The following is an 18,615-nucleotide window of genomic DNA, read 5'->3' as shown; positions in this document are numbered from 1 at the left end:
ATGAGATTTTTGCTATACCCGGAAAGGTGGACACAGTGAAATGTATTCATTTTATTTTTTTTAATACAGTTAAGCAACTGGTACAGAATATTATTTCAAAACAAGATTTGTTAATTAAGAGCATGCATTATATGCATACTTCAAATTTGGTCATCAAAATCAACAGAGGGCCGTATTAGGAAAGATGCAATCATAGCAGTAGAAAGAATTGCTCATGACACAACTGTGACAGAATGGAAAAGCATTAAAAATTGGGGACGCCAGAGTGTGTATGGAAATGTTATTTGCTGTATACCAAGTAAAAGAGAAGCAAATTTATTCTGTCGAGAGGCAGATGTGAGATTCAAGTTGCTATTTTTACTGTTTTTCAGATTTCTTTTCCATGAGTTTTAGAGATGCTTTTGAAAGCAAATCCAGCTTATGGAGTGGAAAAAAGGTTTTAGTCAACCAAGAGTGCACCAGCAAAATGAAGGAAAATGTACAACTGATGTTGTAAATCTTTATTCATTCCTTACTGATAGGACATCGGTTCCCATCCTCGGAACCGACACGGTAGTTTCCAAGCTCGCACCAGCCAAAAACTTTCAGCTAAGACCTACCCCATAATGCCCCTCTCATAGTCGCTCCAGATCTTGTTTGCCGCGTTCCTAGTCAGACGTGCCTAGCCTCTCTCTCCCAAAGCTAAGTGGAAATTTGTGTTTTTTGTGTACTTTTCTCTCAAAAGTGTTGTCGTTTTTAGTCAGTTTAGCCTTTTCTTCCTATTGTCTGTAACCTTTTTCTATTTCCTACCCTCTACCTTTGGTAGTTAACCCTTTACCATTGTTGGTATTGTCCTTCTCGGTTCCGGCTCCCATCCCTCCTTGGGCAGGCCTGCTTTCCAGGTGATGGAGAGGGTCCTTGCCTCCACAGGCTTGCAGTCAGCAGCAATAACATTGACACCAGAAACCCCCCCTCTATCATGCAGCTGTCACAACCCCCTAGTTTGGGATCCTGGGCACAGGAGCTGCAAGACCTCATTCTGAAGGGAACCCTTTCTCCAGAGTCCTCCTCTGAAGACCCCACTGGGGAGCCACCATGGAAGAAACAGTGCAAGAGGAAGCACCTTGATTCCCCTGAGGGATCTATCAGTGAGGACACCAATTGCAATGAGAGAGAAGGGTCCCCACAGTCTCCCCCAGATGACGTCTCATTTGGAAACATTCTCGAAATCCTCAAGCAGCGAGGAGACTGAAAGTCCTCTAACCCTCCTTCTGAGGAATTGATGTTCTTACAGGCCTTCTCTACCCAGCCATCTACTTCCTGGGTGACCCCACCTGCGGATGAGCTTATTAAACTGATCATGCAGCATGCCTGGAAGTCCCCGGACAACGTAGAACCTGTCCCCCGGAGGCTGGACAAAATTCTATCCACCCCCGGATACCAGCCCAGCTGGTCCAAGCAGTTGATGGTTAATTCTATGGTCATGGCAGTGGCCACCAAGAGGGAACTGGCAGAAGATAGTTCCACAGTCCATCCTCCGAACAGGGAGTCTCGGACCATGGACAGATTAGGGAAGTGGACCTATGCTTCAGCGACCTTTGCCATTCGGTCGCTGAACTATCTGTCACACGTCACTCTCCTCCAAAGAGACCTAATCTCTGAAATGTCTTCCTCTTTGGCAGGGGTACTGCTTGTTGAGGTGCGTGACACTGTCGACTTGCAGCTAGCTACTCTTGAATCTGTCTCAAACTCCTCGATGCGTTTGACATCTCACACCACCGAGGGGGCAACTCAAGCTGCCACATCAGGCATTGTCATGAGATGTCATGCTTGGATGCATTTGTGTGATTTTGCAGATGCCTTTAAATCTTCCTTCATCAATGCGCCTGTCGACGAATCTGCACTTTTTGATCCCAAATTACGAGAAACACTAGCACGAAATGAGAAAGATGAATTGACCTTGTCTGCTGTGGACATACATTTTTCCAACCCCCCCCAGAGGTCCTGCTCCAGGAACCAGAGGGGAGGAAAATTGTGGTTCAAGAAATCACAAGGATCTTTTTGTGACACTCGTGGTAAGCAATCCCTCCAGGGCAGAGGGGGCAACTCATCTGGAAAATGCCCTTTCGGGGTAGAAGGGGTCTGCGTAACCAAGGCGCTGGAGATTCCTTCTCCGGACAACCCTACAAGCACTCCTGAACAGCGGCCTGATTGCTTTCCTCTGGAAGCAGTCGGGGGTCTCTTTTCTCTGCACCTACCAGCCTGGCAGCTTACTACTACTGATGTTTGGGTGCAGAGAATAATATCTAGAGGCTACCAGATACCATTCGATTTAACTCCCAGACGCGTCAAACACATCCCTGATGTACCACCCAATCAGAAGGAGGTAGCACCCTTAGGAATAGAAAAGCTGCTAAGAAAGAGTCATCCAACCAGTCCCACCAGACCAGAGAGGATCCGGGTTTTACTCAAGGTTCTTTTTAGTGCCAAAGTGATAGGGGACTGGAGACCAATCCTGGATCTCAGCCAATTGAACAAATTTATCAAACCTCAAAAATTCCAGATGGGCACGATACTGTCTGTTCTCCCCTTTCTAGGGAACAACAACTATATGTGCTCTATAGACCTCCAGGATACGTATTACCACATAAAGATGGATCAGCGCTCACAGAGATTTCTCTGCTTCCGGCTGGGAGCCAATCACTACCAGTTCAGGGCACTGCCATTTGGTCTCTCAACAGCCCCCAGAGTGTTCGCCAAATGTATGGCAGTTGTAGTAGCTTATCTTCGACTACAAGGATTCCAGGTCTTTCCGTATCTGGACGATTGGCTCCTTACCGCCTCAACCAGGAATCTTCTAACCCACAGCCTTTCTTGCACTCAAGGCCTCGCTCTCCACTTGGGGATTATGATCAACAAGAACAAATCTCAAATGTTCCAAACAAAAACACTGGAATTCAATTGGAGCGGTCTTCAACACAACATCCTGTCAGGCTTTCGAAAATAAGGCACCAAATCCAAGCCCTTCTTCCACAGACCTTTGTGCCAGCATGCCTTGTACTGCAACTCTTAGGCTGCATGGCAGCTGCCATTACCCTAGTACCACTGACGAGGTTGCACATGAGAATACTACAGTGGCTCCTTTCTTCACAATGGTCGATCTTAACTCACCCAGTCGACCACATGATACGTCTTCTAAACCTTTGCAAGAAATTAATGCTATGGTGGATGAAGCCAGAATCGAATCTTTTACCGTTCTGTCTCCCCAGCCAAGGGCCACGGTGACCACAGATGCTTCCCTGTTGGGGGGGGCATTTCCAGGAAAAGACAATTCAAGGCACCTGGTCCCCCATGGAGGCCAATTTTCACATAAATGTCCTGGAACTGAGGGAAGTTCTCTTAGCGTTGCAATCATTCCATACATCCTTCCCTTCTGGGACCATTGCAATTCAATCGGACAATATGTCAGTCGTCTAGTATATCAACAAGCAAGGCAGAACCAGGTCTTAACCACTGTGTTGGGAAGCCATGACAATTTGGCACTGGGCAATAGCTTCCAACCGCTTTTTTATAGCAACGCAAATTCCCGGCAGTTCCAAGTTCCATCCTTATTGTGGACAATCTGAGCAGGAACATCCTGATGCCTCACGAGTGGTCCCTCAATCCTGTAATAGCAGATCAGATATTCCGCCACTGGGGCAGGCTTGCTGCGATCTGTTTGCTTCCCCTTTAAACAACAAATGCAGAAGCTACTTTGCCCTGATCCCCCCTCAGGGGCAATCACTGAGGGATGCTGTAATGCATGATTGGCTCCTGGGTCTACTGTATGCCTTTCTCCAGTTTCCCCTCATCCTGAAATTCCTCCAGACAGCTCAAAGGTTGGGAAGCAAGGTGATTTTCATTGCCCCTTATTGGCCCTGTCAAGTCTAGTTTCCTTTCCTATGGCCTCATCTGATTCACAGCCTGTGGATCCTGGATCAGTCTCAAGGTCTGCTGTCTCATCCGCAGGGATTGATTCACCCCAATCTCCACAGCCTCAAGCTCAAAGCTTGGTTCCTCCACTTCCAATGATTGCCAGGCTGCCTTATATCGCATCTCCCATTTGTGAGATTCTTCTGGCTTCACACAAACCTTCCACCGGGAAAATGTATTCTAGTAAATGGACTAGGTTCTCTACTTGGGCCAAAGATCAGAACATAGACCCTTCCTCTATGCCCTATTCAAAAGATCCTACAATACTTAATGACTTTTCAAAATGCAGGAGCCTCAGCATCGACAATCACTGTGCATTTAGCGGCTATCGCAAATTTTCATAATGGATTGGACAATTCTTCTGTTATGTCACACCATCTGTGCAAAACTTTTTTGAAAGTAGTATTACAAGTTAAATCTCCTGTCAAGCCCCCCATAGGACCCTGGGACTTGACCTTGGTACTTCAATCATTAACATGCCCTCCTTTCGAGCCTTTTGATTCTTGTGATATAATTTTTTTATCATGGAAGACTCTTCTTCTAGTAGCACTTCAGCGAGAAGATTATCTGAGTTGCAGGCATTGAGTATCAAGAGACCTTACTTGAACTTCCACAGGGATAGAGTGTCCCTTCATACTGACCCTTCCTTCTTGCCCAAGGTCATTTCTGGATTTTCCATTAACCAATCTATTGACTTGCTAGTTTTCTTCCCTCAGCATTCAGACAGAGGGGAGTATCTTTTCAATGTTTGAATATTTGGCATTATTCTGGTCTAAGAAGCAAGCACAAGTTACTTTTAATATATTTTCTTTTGGGAAAATCTGTGACTTTGATATGAAGCCTGTGTGTTTGGATTGGTTTATTATACATTGTTCTAGCTACTCTGCTATGACTTTATAGTTGCTGTTGAGATTGGTAGCAGTTATGTGACTGTTTATTAATAAACATAAATTTGACATTGCTTGAAAATGTATATTGACCATAATATATTTAAAATTAAAATAAAACTTCTTTTAATTGAAGCTATAGATTTTTTTAAACCAAAAGACAAAAAAAATGAAAAAAATCTGAAACATTGTAATTCTGGCTTGCATCTAGCTGGAGTTTTCCATTAGCACCTGCTTTTTGCTGAAACAAGCCGTTTGCAGGTGCAGGCAGTTTGTAATGAGAAGTCTGAAAAGTGTGTTCTGAGCAAAATCCATCAGACACAATGTAATTGACACATAAAGGGATATTGTCAAACAGTTCATTCAACATAAGGTAAAATAAAAAAAAATAAAGTTTGAAATGATGGGAAGTGAATAGTTGCCTCCCCACCAGTACTTCAATTCCTTAAACATAGCAGTGCATAATTTGGTAATTTAATTTAAGGTTATCCTGCTTACTTTTTAATAAGCCTAACCGGTAATGTTTACTGGAAGAATAGAGTTTATTTTTCTCATTTGGGAGAAAAAACGAATGAATATCTGAACAAATAGCAATCTGTGAAATTGGAAACACAAATGCAAAATGCATATTAGCATGTTTAACCTTAACTTTAGAATAGGTGTTATATGTTGGTGCAGTCATCATTTTGGATCAAGTGTTCCTATTTTGAGAGGTAGATGTCCTTTTTTAGAATTGTGTATACTATTGCATGTTTGCTGTGAGTTAGTTTTTTTAGTTTTTTTTTTTCCCTTGGGTGTTTTGAAGCAAAAAGTCTGGGAAATGTGACACAGATTTTCAGATAAATTGAGAAGAAGTGAGTATGTCCAAGATCAGCATGCCGGCCTTTATTGTGTCATTGTAAGTTGCAAGATGGAAACATATTTTCAAAAAAAAAAAACTGTTGTGTATAATATGTGGTAGTAAAAGCTTTTTGTCAGAGTGGCTGTTTTGCCAGTATTGACACTGAATGTAAATGGTCTTACAAATACAAGTAAATCACACAGATTATTGAGCTATATTAAGAAGTATAGGGAGCAGATAATATTACAGGAGGCACATTTGAATAGAAATGGGTATGTGACTCTGACAAAAAAAGAGTTCAGGGTGGAAATTCAGCAGAATATGAAGGAATTATAGTGATTGTGAGAGAAGAGGGAGAAAAGGAAAATAATAGTAGATTTGTGGCAGCAAGGGGGGTTTCATAGGGAAGGAAGATGACATTGGTATTTAATTGTATTCCACCTAAACTGTGGTTATGGAGCTTAGTAGAATTTTGGGAAAGATGAGCTTTCAGCAGGAAATGATATTTGTAGGTGGGAACTGGTACCTGATTTGCAAATGTGAGTATCTATCAGGGAGACCTTAAAAGGAACATGTAACAATAACGGGGTAGATTTCTAAAGAAATATATGAGAATGTTTGGTATGGAAGATGTTACTTCAGTAGCTGGAACACTGGTAGAATGTAGATGTCATTCCCCAAGATACAATAACTAGGAGACTAGACTGGATGGAAATTATTTTTACAGGAGCATGTGCATTTAATTGAAAGCGTTGAGGCCCATATGATAACAGTATCAGATCATGCAGTAATAACAGCCAAGTTAAAGATGCAAGGTAATGTGAGAATGAAATACTTGTACTTTCCTACTTATTTTATTAAAAGAGAGGAATTTAAAGAATGGGTAGTAGGTATGATTCAGGAGTTGTTAGGGAAGATGAAAATTACTTCAGAAGGTATAGTGAGTGGGGCACAATAAAACAGACTTTTATGGTGGGGAAAAAGAGAAACTTTATGAGAAAGTATCACTATGGATTATTTAGAGCAATTGACAAAAGTTAAATTATTGCAGTAGTATCTCACAGAACAAGAAGAGGAGTGGCTGCACTGTGCTAAGAAAAGTAAGGAAGTATTTGGACAATAATTGTGATTTTTAGAAAAATTGCTGTTGGGCAAGTATTTCATGCTAACAAGTCTATAGTATAATTTTTAGCTCAACACCATAGGCAACAGAAAATTGAAAGAGCTGGTGCCTGAAAATAACCATAGTTCCTGTAGAGGTATGGGAAATATTTTAGAAATGTTATAAAAATGGGGTCTATATTACCATATTGCATGCTCAGAAGAGCGAACGACAGATAATCAACCCCATGTAAGTGAAAGCTTACAACGTCAAAACATCAGAACAGCGATTATTTTTCAATGGAAAACGATCGTTCTAAAACAAAACAAAAACAGTAAAACATTACTTAATGTGGGGGGCTTCGCCCCCACACCCCCTTACTTAAATATACCAACTCCAAGATTGCACTACAGTGCTGAAAAGGCAAAGTAGTGAAAGCAGCCAAACAAATTATTTCCCAGGGAAAGAATTCGCTGAAACGCCACGTCACTATTTTGCCTTTTATCTCTTTACTGTTCGACAAAGACGCATTCGACAACCTGCATCTACGACGAAGTAATAAGGAACCATAAAAATGTATGTAAAACAGAAGAACGGGAAAACTGAGAAGTGGCACAGGTAGAAGCATATATGAGAGTCATGGTTGTGCCAAGGGTAGAGGAAGATGATGGTCAAACTTATGCCAAGTGCGTTATTATTTCAGAAAAAAAAACTCTCCAAGAACTTTTTGTTTTATATTCTTTGAAACACTCAGACTGTACTGTTTTGGTGATATTATGATTGCATTCTTACTAGTCTGTTAATGCCTGCATTTGAAATATGGGACTATTTATTGAGCTGCCATCTTATTTAATGTTAGAAGAAAAAAAAGATTGCATTACAGCCAGAATCTACAACACCAGGCAGAGCAAATCTGTTTAAGTGTTGGACACAGATTTATTTTCAGAACTGGTATACCATGAAATTAAGTGGTAGATGAGGTAAGGATATGGTTTCTCCTTTAAATATAGTGTAATATTTGCCACTGTACTAAAAATTCAGCCCCAGTCTTACTATAATGGAGTTTACAGTAACATGTTTGCTTGCCTACTGCTATAAGAATGTACTCCATGCAGCTGTAACCAAAGCAAAAGAAAATGACTGGAAATTTGTATGAAAGCATCTTATTTGACTTGTCGTGTGATTACATTCAGTAACACTTGTATGTATTTGTGTAACACCTACACAAACTGCACACCTCCCAGCAGCTACTTTGCCTTAACTGTACAAGCCCTGACTTCTCACCTCTATTTCACATAGCCCTGGAAAGACTGAGATGGACTATAATTTCTCGTGTAGCTTAGTGGCAGTTGATTCAACATGCTTTTAGAGTATGTCCACCAAGCAGCTGAAATCAGGCACTCAAAGAAGAGAAATTTTGGGAGAAAAAGAAGCAGCAGTGGTGTGACCTTACTCCTGCAGCTATACTCTGTGTGGAAAATAAGTACCCATTTCACTGTGTACAGACAAGTCAGAAGAACCCATCAAAATGTAACTTTGGATGAATGATAATTTTGAACAAGGTATATCATCACATTTTCATTGAATGATTATAAAGTAAAATGTAATTGGATATTGTCCTTTTCCACAAACTGCAGATCATTAAAAAAGTAGCCACTGCATTTGTTCTGTTTTAGCAAGTTTTTTATCCTGTGAACAGAACCTTGTGAGTTTACTGTACTTGTTTCATAACTAAAGTTGCAAGTGCACAAGTAAAATGGAAGATGCACGTGTTTTGTGATGCTTAAGAGAAACATGGTCCTTCTAAATTCTGTACATTTTGTTTATGGATACTTACATTTTTTTCATTGTTTTTTTTTTCTTTCAGAGAAAAAGAAAAAATCGAAAAGATAATCAACTCTTTGGGGTTGAACATTTCTTCTAGAGATTTGCGTCATTATGACCCTAAAGTTCACCTTAATGCAATCTGTAGTCAGTGGCTACCACTATCGAAGGCTGTACTCTGTATCCTACAATGGCTGTGTTGAATTCATTATTTAGTTATTTTGTTTATATTTGTTTAGCAGGATAATGCACTGATCGATATTGAGCAATTTCAGCCTTAGCCAGTATGAAATGTAAACCATTTCACAAACAAAATGTAAGCTGTAACAGAGTAGTTGACACTAATTGCATAGAAAAGAAAGTGTATATGCGTTTTAGTGGACAAGCACAGTGCAGTGTATAATCAAGCAGAGTATAATGTACAATATATACATTAGTTTCTATGGTGGTTAATCTTCAGTGAATCTTAGGAAGAGGAGAAAAAACTCTGAAAGGAGATAGGTTAAGTTGTATGTCTTGTGTTGAATCTGGATCATTTGGTTTGGATGAAGTACTTTTTGAGTTGCATGTGGAATTTGGACTAAGTGTTGGTTTTCTTAATGTTGATGGGGACAGTTTGCTTGTATTTTTTTTTTTTTTTGAGGAAAGAAGACAAAAATCAAACAAGAACTTTTTCCTTTCACAACTGACAGTGCTTATGCCACAGGCAATGTACCACTTCTAGCTATAATAGAATTAGTCATCATTGGCTGGAGCAGAAAGTTTGCCATCACCCACTGAAGTAATACACAGTTTAGAGAGTGTGTATTAGTGAAGTGGTTGAATGTGTTTCCATTACTTATTTATACTTATTAATACTATGTTCAGCAGTAACTACCTGGTAAGAAATGGAAAAAAAACATTAGATTATCAAACCTAAAGGAGAGATTAGAAGGCACATCACTGTACATAGCACTAGCAGACACAAATATTATGGAAAAAATGTACTGACATTGAGTAACAGCTCATGTGGAAGATATGTACTCCAGATGGGTTTATATTACTTTGAGTTTTTGGAAACTCTTAAGTTCATATAGTTGAGACCATATGATTGAGTTTCCGAAAACTCAAAAAAAAAACATCTACAATGTCCTTCTATTCTCTTGTTGCAGTATTCATCACATGAGGGAGATCCCCACCTAGGCGATCCGAACGTCCAGCCAGTGTACCAAAGACTGAAGTTATTGCAAGGTATGTGCGATGTTGCACATAGAACAGCTGACAGCCATAAAAGTGATGTCTGCATGTACCATCCTCAGAACTTCTCTGACACTAGCCTGAACGACAGCTTCCACAGTTCATCTGATTGATGAAAGTGTTCTACAATTCAGATAAGTGCCCGATTGGGGAAAACCTTTATTATGTTTCTGCTGCATGCTTGTTAGAGGTTACTGTCATCCAACAAGGGCAAGTGCCACTGTGGAAGACAGATTCCATACACAGACAACCATGACCAGTGTCTTCTCTGTTTGGGTTCCCATCACAACTACAAGGCCTGTGCTGTCTGTCAGGCGTTTGTCCCTAAAACACTCCACAGTCATCTGTCTGCCCTTAATATATGTCTTTTAAACCAGAGAATGAAGCAACTAGCACTAGGTATGGAAGGCACTCCAGGTCCATCAGGTGAGCCCCTGAAAAAAAAAGAAGAAAAAGGTAAGGCCTGAATCTAAGGCTGCAGCTCTGATCCCAGACATCCCTCTCAAGGGCAGTGAAGGCTCAGAGACATGTACATTGTCTGGTTCATCAAATAGACAGCTGTAGCGCCGCCAGGTCGGGTTGGTAATTCCTCAGTCAGTGCGAAAGCGCCGGTTGTCATCGCTTCTTCCCCTGTTTCTTCAGTTCGGTCGCCAGCCCCTAAAAATTTTAGCCGATCGCAGCAAGTTCAGTCTCGCCATTTTCCCGTGCCCGGAAAGCAGGGTATTCAAGGTGGTGCCCACCGGCCAGCTCCCAGAAAAATTTTAAAATACAAAACTCTTTGAAGCAGTTCGGCCGCATAATTGATTTCTTTCCCCAAAGCATTGTCCTTGCCTCAAATTAGAGCTCATCATTTTTAGTGGGGCCCAGACAAATAGAACTTTTCGATTTGCATTCTTGGCCATTCCTTTGTTTAGGCCCGTGTCACGACGCCTACAAATAACGTCGCATTTTTCTTGCATTCATCTAACGCCTTGCTTAGGCCGTACGGACGCAACCCCAGTTTATTTTGCGGGAAACCAAACTACACATTTTTCAACGAAAAATTCACTCCAGTATTGACTAAACAATGCTCAGGTACCAAAGCGACTACCGACATCCTGCACCTCAAGCGACACCCTACCAGCCCGCTTCCGCAGTGCCCTGGGTCTCTCCTGGGTGCACCACAGGTCCCCCCTCGGCACCACTCCGAGGTTCAAGCCACTGCAGGTGTCTCCTGTGCAGAACCTTGACAGGTCCGCCCCCCACTACAGATAGATTCTCTCCCCCCTTCCTTTTGTGAATTGCCCCAGGTCTCAAGGTGGCATCAAGTCTTCAGATTCCTTACCATACCAGGCCTCTAGCAACCAACTCCAGCAGCAAAACAGATGCATAAAATGGCTGACAGCTTCTTCAGGCCTTATCAGGGGTTCTCAACCCCAGTATTTCAAGCCCCCCACCATGAGGAGAGGGTTCTCTCTGGAGGAACAGGCCCCACCAGAGCAGGGGAAGAAGAATTCTCTTAGGAGGCCCCATTATCCATTCCCACTCTGCCTTCATTACACATCTGCCTCCTGGTCCCTCTGAAGATGTACCCTTTGGCATTCTTTGGGGTAACCATCACTCCTTTGAGGGGACTTGACACTGAGAACAGGAACATTTCCACTAAACGCAAAGTAAAGCACACTTCTTTCCAGGCCTCTGCCAAAGGCCAGCTCTTTGCTCTGGCTCTCAGTGTGTTGCTACTTTACCCCCTCCTTTGTACTCTTAGACTAGACTCAGACTTGACCTGCCAGTCCAGCCGCAGGTCACTCCCCTCAGCACTACTACTCTACACCAAGCCTGTCTTAGAGCTGAAACTGAATCTCAGGGCCCCAACTGCCTCCCCAAGACTCCTAAACTCCCTGGGGGCCTTCTGCTAAGAATAAGACCAGAAAGAAGACCAAAGGTAACTTGTGATTCCATACCTTTTAAAAATGAGGGCAAAATACTGCCACCTCCATGCCCTAAACTATCAACATGCCAGGCTCAGTATTTTAAGTAGAAGTATCAAACAGAAATGAAGAACCAGAAAGAAGATGACTACCCCTGAAGACCAGGACCTGATGCAAAGGTGCAGATGCATACAGCACATGCTTTAATGCTAACATAGCCTCAGGTGTTGCTGGAAAATCTGAGCTGTTGTGACGTGACATGCCATGAAGGAGTTGCAGGATTTGGCTTACCAGAACATCATAACCTTATCAGAAAGCCTCTACACTAGATTACTAGCCTAAAATTATTGTGTAGAGGTATAAATAAAAGAAAAGGGAAAGGAAGTGCAAATCAAAAAGGCTGTGAGAAATTTCACAGATCATGCTCCACCAAGTACAATAAGAAACGTCATTCCAAAATTCTTCCTAAATTGGTCAGAACCAGGTAGGCTAGAAGATAAGGTCACCGAGGGACCAGGGCAGAGCCCAAGCCAAGGATTAGGCAGACAAATGGCAAGCTCCTACAGCACACAAAGGTGAGGAGAGTAAAGTTTCACAGCAACCTCAAAAGCACCCCCCTTTCGACTTTTTTGCATGCAAAAGCAGGCTCAACCTGCCTAAAAGCAACTGTTAAAAAGGAGGCAGATTTATTAAAAAAAAAATTGGCAAAAAATGACAAAAGACAAAATATCCCTAACTACAGAAATTCCAGATTCCATTTTCAACAGATTCCACAGAAGAGAGAGAGACAACCAGGGCTGCCAGAAGGCAAAAGGGCAAAGGCAAAGACAAAGACAACAAATCTCATTCATGGACATGACTCGCTATCAAGAACAAGGAAAACAAGAACAAGGTCAAGGTTTTTATTCCAGACTATTCATACTAAACCAAACAGAAAGACCTATATCCATCATAAATATTTATTCTCTTTTAAAATTCAAGATGCAAAAGCACAGCAGCTTCTTCCACTACAGAACATGCTTCTTCCTTGGCTGGTGCTGGTAACATTGACCAAGGCATGGCACCTGGTCCCAGACTAAAAAAATGTAAGAAGATACAAATACATCATTTTCTTGCAGGTTCAACCCATTATCAATCAAATTCATGGCTCTCTTGATTGTTATTAAGCGCTCGCCCAGAGTAAATGCCTGAATCAAGAAATGCCTGGCTGCAGACTGCATCAGACACAAATATACGCTATACAGCCCATGGAAAGATTTGATGACTGCAGCCAAGCCTCAGAAACATGAAACATACTCTATTTGCTGTAAGTTTGTAATAATACACTCTAAACAATAAACAAAAAAAGAAATCAAGGCTAACCCTCACAAAAATAATTTTCTTTCCTGCCTTCCTGGGTGCCACACAAGACCCAAACACCTTACCAGAAGTAAGAGGGCCAGGAACTCAGTATCAGTACTTCAGAAAACTAGCACCCCTCACTCAAAGGAAAATCAAGGAACAAGGCTGAAGATTCATGATTCATGGCATCTACTAATCCCATAATCATAAAAGCTGAAGCTGCATTTGAGGTACCTGAAAACCTATGGTCTCAACACACACAGCCACCACAGCATGGTACCTTTACCACTCGTCCTGTCCAGCAAATAAAAATACAAAGTACAAAGTGCTGCTGCTGTCCCAGCCAACCACCAAAAATCTCAATAAAAGAAAAAAAAAAAAAAAAAATAATCCAAAAACAACGTATTTAATGGACAAAAAAATCAACAAGCTTTGGCTTTACGTATTACCAGGCTTTTATTATCAATACTTGATAAGTGATGATGAGTGAAGGTACCTTCTGCATCTTGTTCTGGGTTTTTGATGCTGACATTATATTTACAGCAGTTTGGACAAAATAATACACTGATTCCATGTCTTCAAAAGGAATTCTGTGGGACAACACACAGGCCTTTCAGTGGGAGGAGGACTCTGGAGAACATTTTAGTACCCCCTCTTTCTGCCTTCCTCAATCTTCTAGGAATATACAAAAACCAACAAAGAAGACCCAAAGATGACTCTCATTGCTCCAGAGACAGACTGCCAGCAGCAGAACCCAGCCCCCACACTCCTGATGCATTCCCCACCCCCCACCATTACCCCTTCCCTGCCTCTTTCAGCTCTGCTTCTTCAGCCTCCTCCAAAACTCCCAACACTCAGTTGAGCCTCATTGACAAAATTCTGGAAGATTCCTTTACTCCACAGGCAGACCCTCTCAAGGATGAGGTACAGATATTTTTTTGGAGGCCATAGGCCCCTAGGAAAGCTTACTCCTCAAAATGGAAGCGATTTTGTGCCTGAAATGAGAAAGAAAATAGATGACTCTGAAGCTGCCATACCAGAAAAGACTACAGTATCTAGCTGAAACAGCAGCCTGAGACTTTCATTCCTCTCCTCCAAAAACTTTTCCCCTTTTCTGCACTGAAGAATACAACACTGATCCTCCTTATTCAACTTCATCCCTCTTAACACAACAGAGGGGCTAAGAATATAAAACTCCCCAAAGGAGGAAAGGACCTCATTTTGCTTGGGAGATTTTTCTTCATCTAGAAAGCTGACTCCTTTTCCTGCGAGCCAGCTGACAGAAACAGAAAGCTTTCCACGGAAAACAGCCTTCCTTCTGGCTATCGTCCTGCACCTGTGGTGTGTACTGATTTAAAAGCTGCTAGGGAGAGTTCCTTCATCATGCCCGCAGAGGTATCTCAGACATCTGTTATGGACAGTAAGGGGGAACTGCATTTTGTTCCTTCAAACGTTCCTTGTAGTACCTCTCCTGTCCCTTCCATTGAGGGTTTGCAGACATCTGGTCCGAAGCCTAGGCCTACGTCAGCCCTTCCATCCCACCCTAGGGTAGGCCTTCCTGTCAAGTGGAAACGCAAGCAGAAATGTGTCTCTGTCAGGAGCCATCCACAGACTGTCAAGCCTTTTCTCAAGGGATTTTGAATGCCTTCCTGGCACTTAGGCCTTCCGCTTTGCAACCACCTACTCCAGCATTTCCTGTTTCCCCTCCACCTATGAGTGCATCTACTAAACAAGAGGCCTCTGAAGAAGATGAATCATCTTCAGATGAGTCCTGGCCTACTCCACTCAAGTAGACTGTCCTCTGGATTATGCCTTCCTTTAAGTTTTTATTTTTATTTTTATTTTACATTTGTTGGCTGGGCTAGTCTAGCTGGATACATGTCCATTTTCAGTAGAGGCCCAGAGATTACAATAGTTAAAAATGAAAGTTGATTCCATTGGTGGAGATTCTCCTGAAGAGGGTATTGCGTTTGAAGAAACTATCTCCAGAATGGGGTAATTTTTCAAGTGGGAAAGCTCCCAGGTTTTGGAAGTACAAAAGAAGTACTATGACCTCTTACAAATAGATTCTTCTGATGTTTCAGCCATTCCACCTGTTTTACCAGCTTTCCAAGATGCCTTTCTTGCAGCATCAAAAAACCCAGATTCACAACCTCCTGCTCTTAAAAGGCCAGCCAGGTTCTGTAAAGTTCCCGAAAACAGTAGTTACCTGTACAAATGTCCTCTTGCAGACCGAGTTGTGATCTTTCTCTCTGCTGATTAACCCACCAATTTAATGCCTTTCACCAACCTTCTGCCCTCAGACAAGGACAGTAAAATGATGGAGTGAATTTGGGAAAAAGATCTACACCTCTTCTACTCTGGTTTTTACGGCCATTAATTATCAGACACATGTCTAAGTATGCTCTGGCCCTACTTTCACAGGCATCTAAATTGCTGACAGATCTCCTACACTCTGCAGCAAAATCCCAGCTTTCTTTCCTCTTGTCAGTTTTCATCCTAGGTTACCAGGCATTCCATAAAATGCAGTTATGATGCAGCTGAGGTGTCTGCAAGATCATCAGCATCTGGTTCCATCCTCAGGAGATATTCCTGGCTGAGATTGCAGCCTTCGCTTGAGGATTTCAAGGCAAAACTTATGGATGCACCACTAGACAATACTGCCCAACTGCCCTATTTGGTTCTAATGCTGCAGCCCTGTTCAAATCCCTTCAAGAGAAAGGAAAAGAACATATTTTTGTTTCCCCGATTCCTAAATTCCATAGGAGCTACCCTTCTAGGCCTAGTTTTGTAAGGAAGAAGACTTGTGCACCTTCCCAACAACACAAGAAGGCCATACACAAGCAGGCTCCTCGTAGGTCTTCAACTCAAAAGGCCCCCTTTCTGGACAAGCCAGGTAGTCTGACAACCTGGCAACTTTCTCAGAAATCTCTCTTTCCCATCACCTTTCTCATTTCCTTTCAAAATTGACAAGCATTACCACAGACAAATAGGTCCTCTCAGTTGTCCAAGGAGGTTACTGCATGACTTGGAAAACCACTCCTCCCTCCATGGTGATTCCACAGTCCCCACAGGACCAGGCCCACCTTTTCCCTCAAGTCATTCAAGACTTGCAAACACAAGGAATCATACAGGAGGTTCCCTCCTTGGAAAAAGTAAAAGAGCTCTATTAGTTCGCAGAAAAGATGGTCCTTGGGAGACCAGTTTTAGACTTGTTCCAGCTCAGTCTGTTCCTTCAAGTCCCCACCTTCAGAATGGCTCACCCTGCAAACTCTGTTTCCACTCTAGCTACCTCAGGCTTACCTTGTTTCCTTAGATGTAAGGAATGCATGCCTTCACTTTCCCATCCACCCTCTATTCAGGAAATTCTTAGGTGTTTCTGTTGCTTCCTCTCACTTTCAGTTGTGTGCTTTGCCCTTTGGAATCTCTACAGCTCTAAGGGTGTTCACAAAATGTTTGGCTCCTGTCATTGCCTTTTGTGGATTTCAGGAAATTCTCATCTACCCTTAGTTGGACAACCTGCTCATTCAAGCAGAACATTCAGACACTTTGCAACAGAACCTTCAAACCACCATCACTTTGCTCCTCAGTCTTGAATTCGCTGTCCTTCTATTCATCTGTTGCAGTATTCCTGACATAAGGGATTTGCCTTCCAAGGCAATGACCTGATTTCAGCCAGTATAGCAACGTCTTCTACTACATGGGGTGTGTGGTACGTCTGATGTAGGCCACTAGCAAACGTCAGCCATAAAAGCGATGTACGAGAGCAACACCCTCAGAACTTCTTTGCAGCCATTCGGATCACCAGTCCCAGATGTCACTGTGCTGTCGGCATCGCTTCCTAAACTAAGATAAGTGCCCTGTTGGGGAACTCTTTTTTTCTGCTGCCTTGTCTTTTATTGAGGTTAATGTCATCCAGAAAAGGGAAGTATGGCTGTGGAAGACAAAGTCCACATAACGATAGTCATTCCCAGTGGCGCTTTTGCATTGGACCCCAGCACAACCACAAAACCTGCTCCATTTGTCAGTCTTTTGTACCTAAAATCCTCCAAAGTTGGTTATCCTCCCTTGCGATCTACCTAGAAAACCAGGGTCTTAAGTGTTTAGCCAAGAGCTCAGTGGAATCCTCCTCTGACCTGATGACCGAGCCTGCTAAATGTAAGGCCAAAATGTAGGCCTGAATTCAAAGCTGTGCCTCTTGATTCAAACATCTGTCCTAAAGCACATGAGAGCTTGGAGACATGTGCCGCCATGGATCCGGAACTACAGGCTGAGCTTATTTCACAGGTCACCTTGGAACTGAATGTATGCATGTCCAGAGGCTACTCAGGCATAGTCTACCAATGTCCAGTGGGACCCCAGGCTTATTGTGTCAGAAGGTCCTAGGGGTTACCCAAATAGTTGTTTGGGAGGAAGTCGACTCGAACTTGGTAGAATTTAGGCCTTCATCCAGCCCTCCTCCTTTGCATCACATGGATACTCCAACAAAGAAGAAGAAGCAAAAAACCAAGCATATGCCCCCCCCTACCCTCAGAAGAAATGGCAAACTTTCACCCAAGGCCTATTTAAGGCCTTTATGGCACTTGGGCCTTCTTCTGGTCATCCTGCTTCTCCTCCTGCCTGCCCTTCCTCCCCCCAGAAAAGACAGACCACTTCAAATGGGTCAGTACACAGATGTCAAAGGTCCAAAAATGTTATGATCTCCAAGTACAGTCCACTAGCCCTTCAACCATTCCTCCTGTTGTGCCAGCCTTTTTAGATGCTTTTGCATTTGCCTCTACTCATCTGAATTCTCAGCCTCCAGCTCCAAAAAAGCTGGACAGGTACTACAAACAAACTGCAACTTTCTATTCAAGGCCCCAATTGCAGACCCTTTGGTGGTTTCAGTAGCCTGTGATAAGGCCTCCAGGTCACTTCCTTCTTCCTCACTTCTCTCTTTGGATAAGGATAGTAGACAGAGAGGCTGGACAAGAAAATCTTTACCTCAGCCACCCTGGCCTTCAGAACTCTGACCTACCAGACTCACATGACCAGGTATAATCTGGAACACCTGCCTCAACTTTCAAAATTAATTTGAGATATGCCAGACTCTGAAAGCAAGGCTTTGGCATCCTCCCTTTTGCTACCTCTTCTCAGGTAGGCAGACATTCTATTAAGTGCAACTATGATGTAGAAGCAACATCAAGAGCCGCAGCCTCCTCTTCTGCCCTAAGATTTGCCTGGTTAAGGCTTCAGCCTCTTCCAAAGGACATTAAAGCAAAAGTGATGGATGCCCCCTTGGACACCTCTGCCCTTTTTAAGTCCTCTGCAGAACTTTTCAAATCTCTGCAAGAGAAAAGCGCAGAACCTAAAGATCTTAAGCACATTCTGGTGTCTTCAGTGCCTAAATTTCACAGGAATTACCATGCAAAACAAGTGTTTATACACAGGCAATCCAGAACCCCACAATCAAAACCTCAAATGAGGCCTAGGAAAACTCAACGTTTCCTCCGACATCTTCCTCCTCTTTTCAGCTAGATAAGC

At 42.6% G+C, this 18,615-nt stretch overlaps 1 protein-coding gene across 1 annotated transcript in view; it reads left to right on the top strand.

Moving 5' to 3' along the window:
• The window catches only part of EFL1 (elongation factor like GTPase 1), a 1,877,823-nt gene that overhangs the window by 285,634 nt on the left and 1,573,574 nt on the right, over positions 1 to 18,615 (top strand). Inside the window, exon 10 of the mRNA XM_044077803.1 lies at positions 8,649 to 8,785. Coding sequence (XP_043933738.1) covers positions 8,649 to 8,785 — 137 coding nt within the window. The remainder of the gene's footprint in view (positions 1 to 8,648; positions 8,786 to 18,615) is intronic.

Source organism: Protopterus annectens, chromosome 7.part0 (assembly GCF_019279795.1).
Source record: "Protopterus annectens isolate FY-2018-M chromosome 7.part0, PAN1.0, whole genome shotgun sequence".
NCBI lineage: Eukaryota > Metazoa > Chordata > Ceratodontiformes > Protopteridae > Protopterus > Protopterus annectens.
The sequence above is the reverse complement of the archived record's forward strand: the minus strand, read 5'-3'. Positions and strand labels throughout refer to the sequence as shown.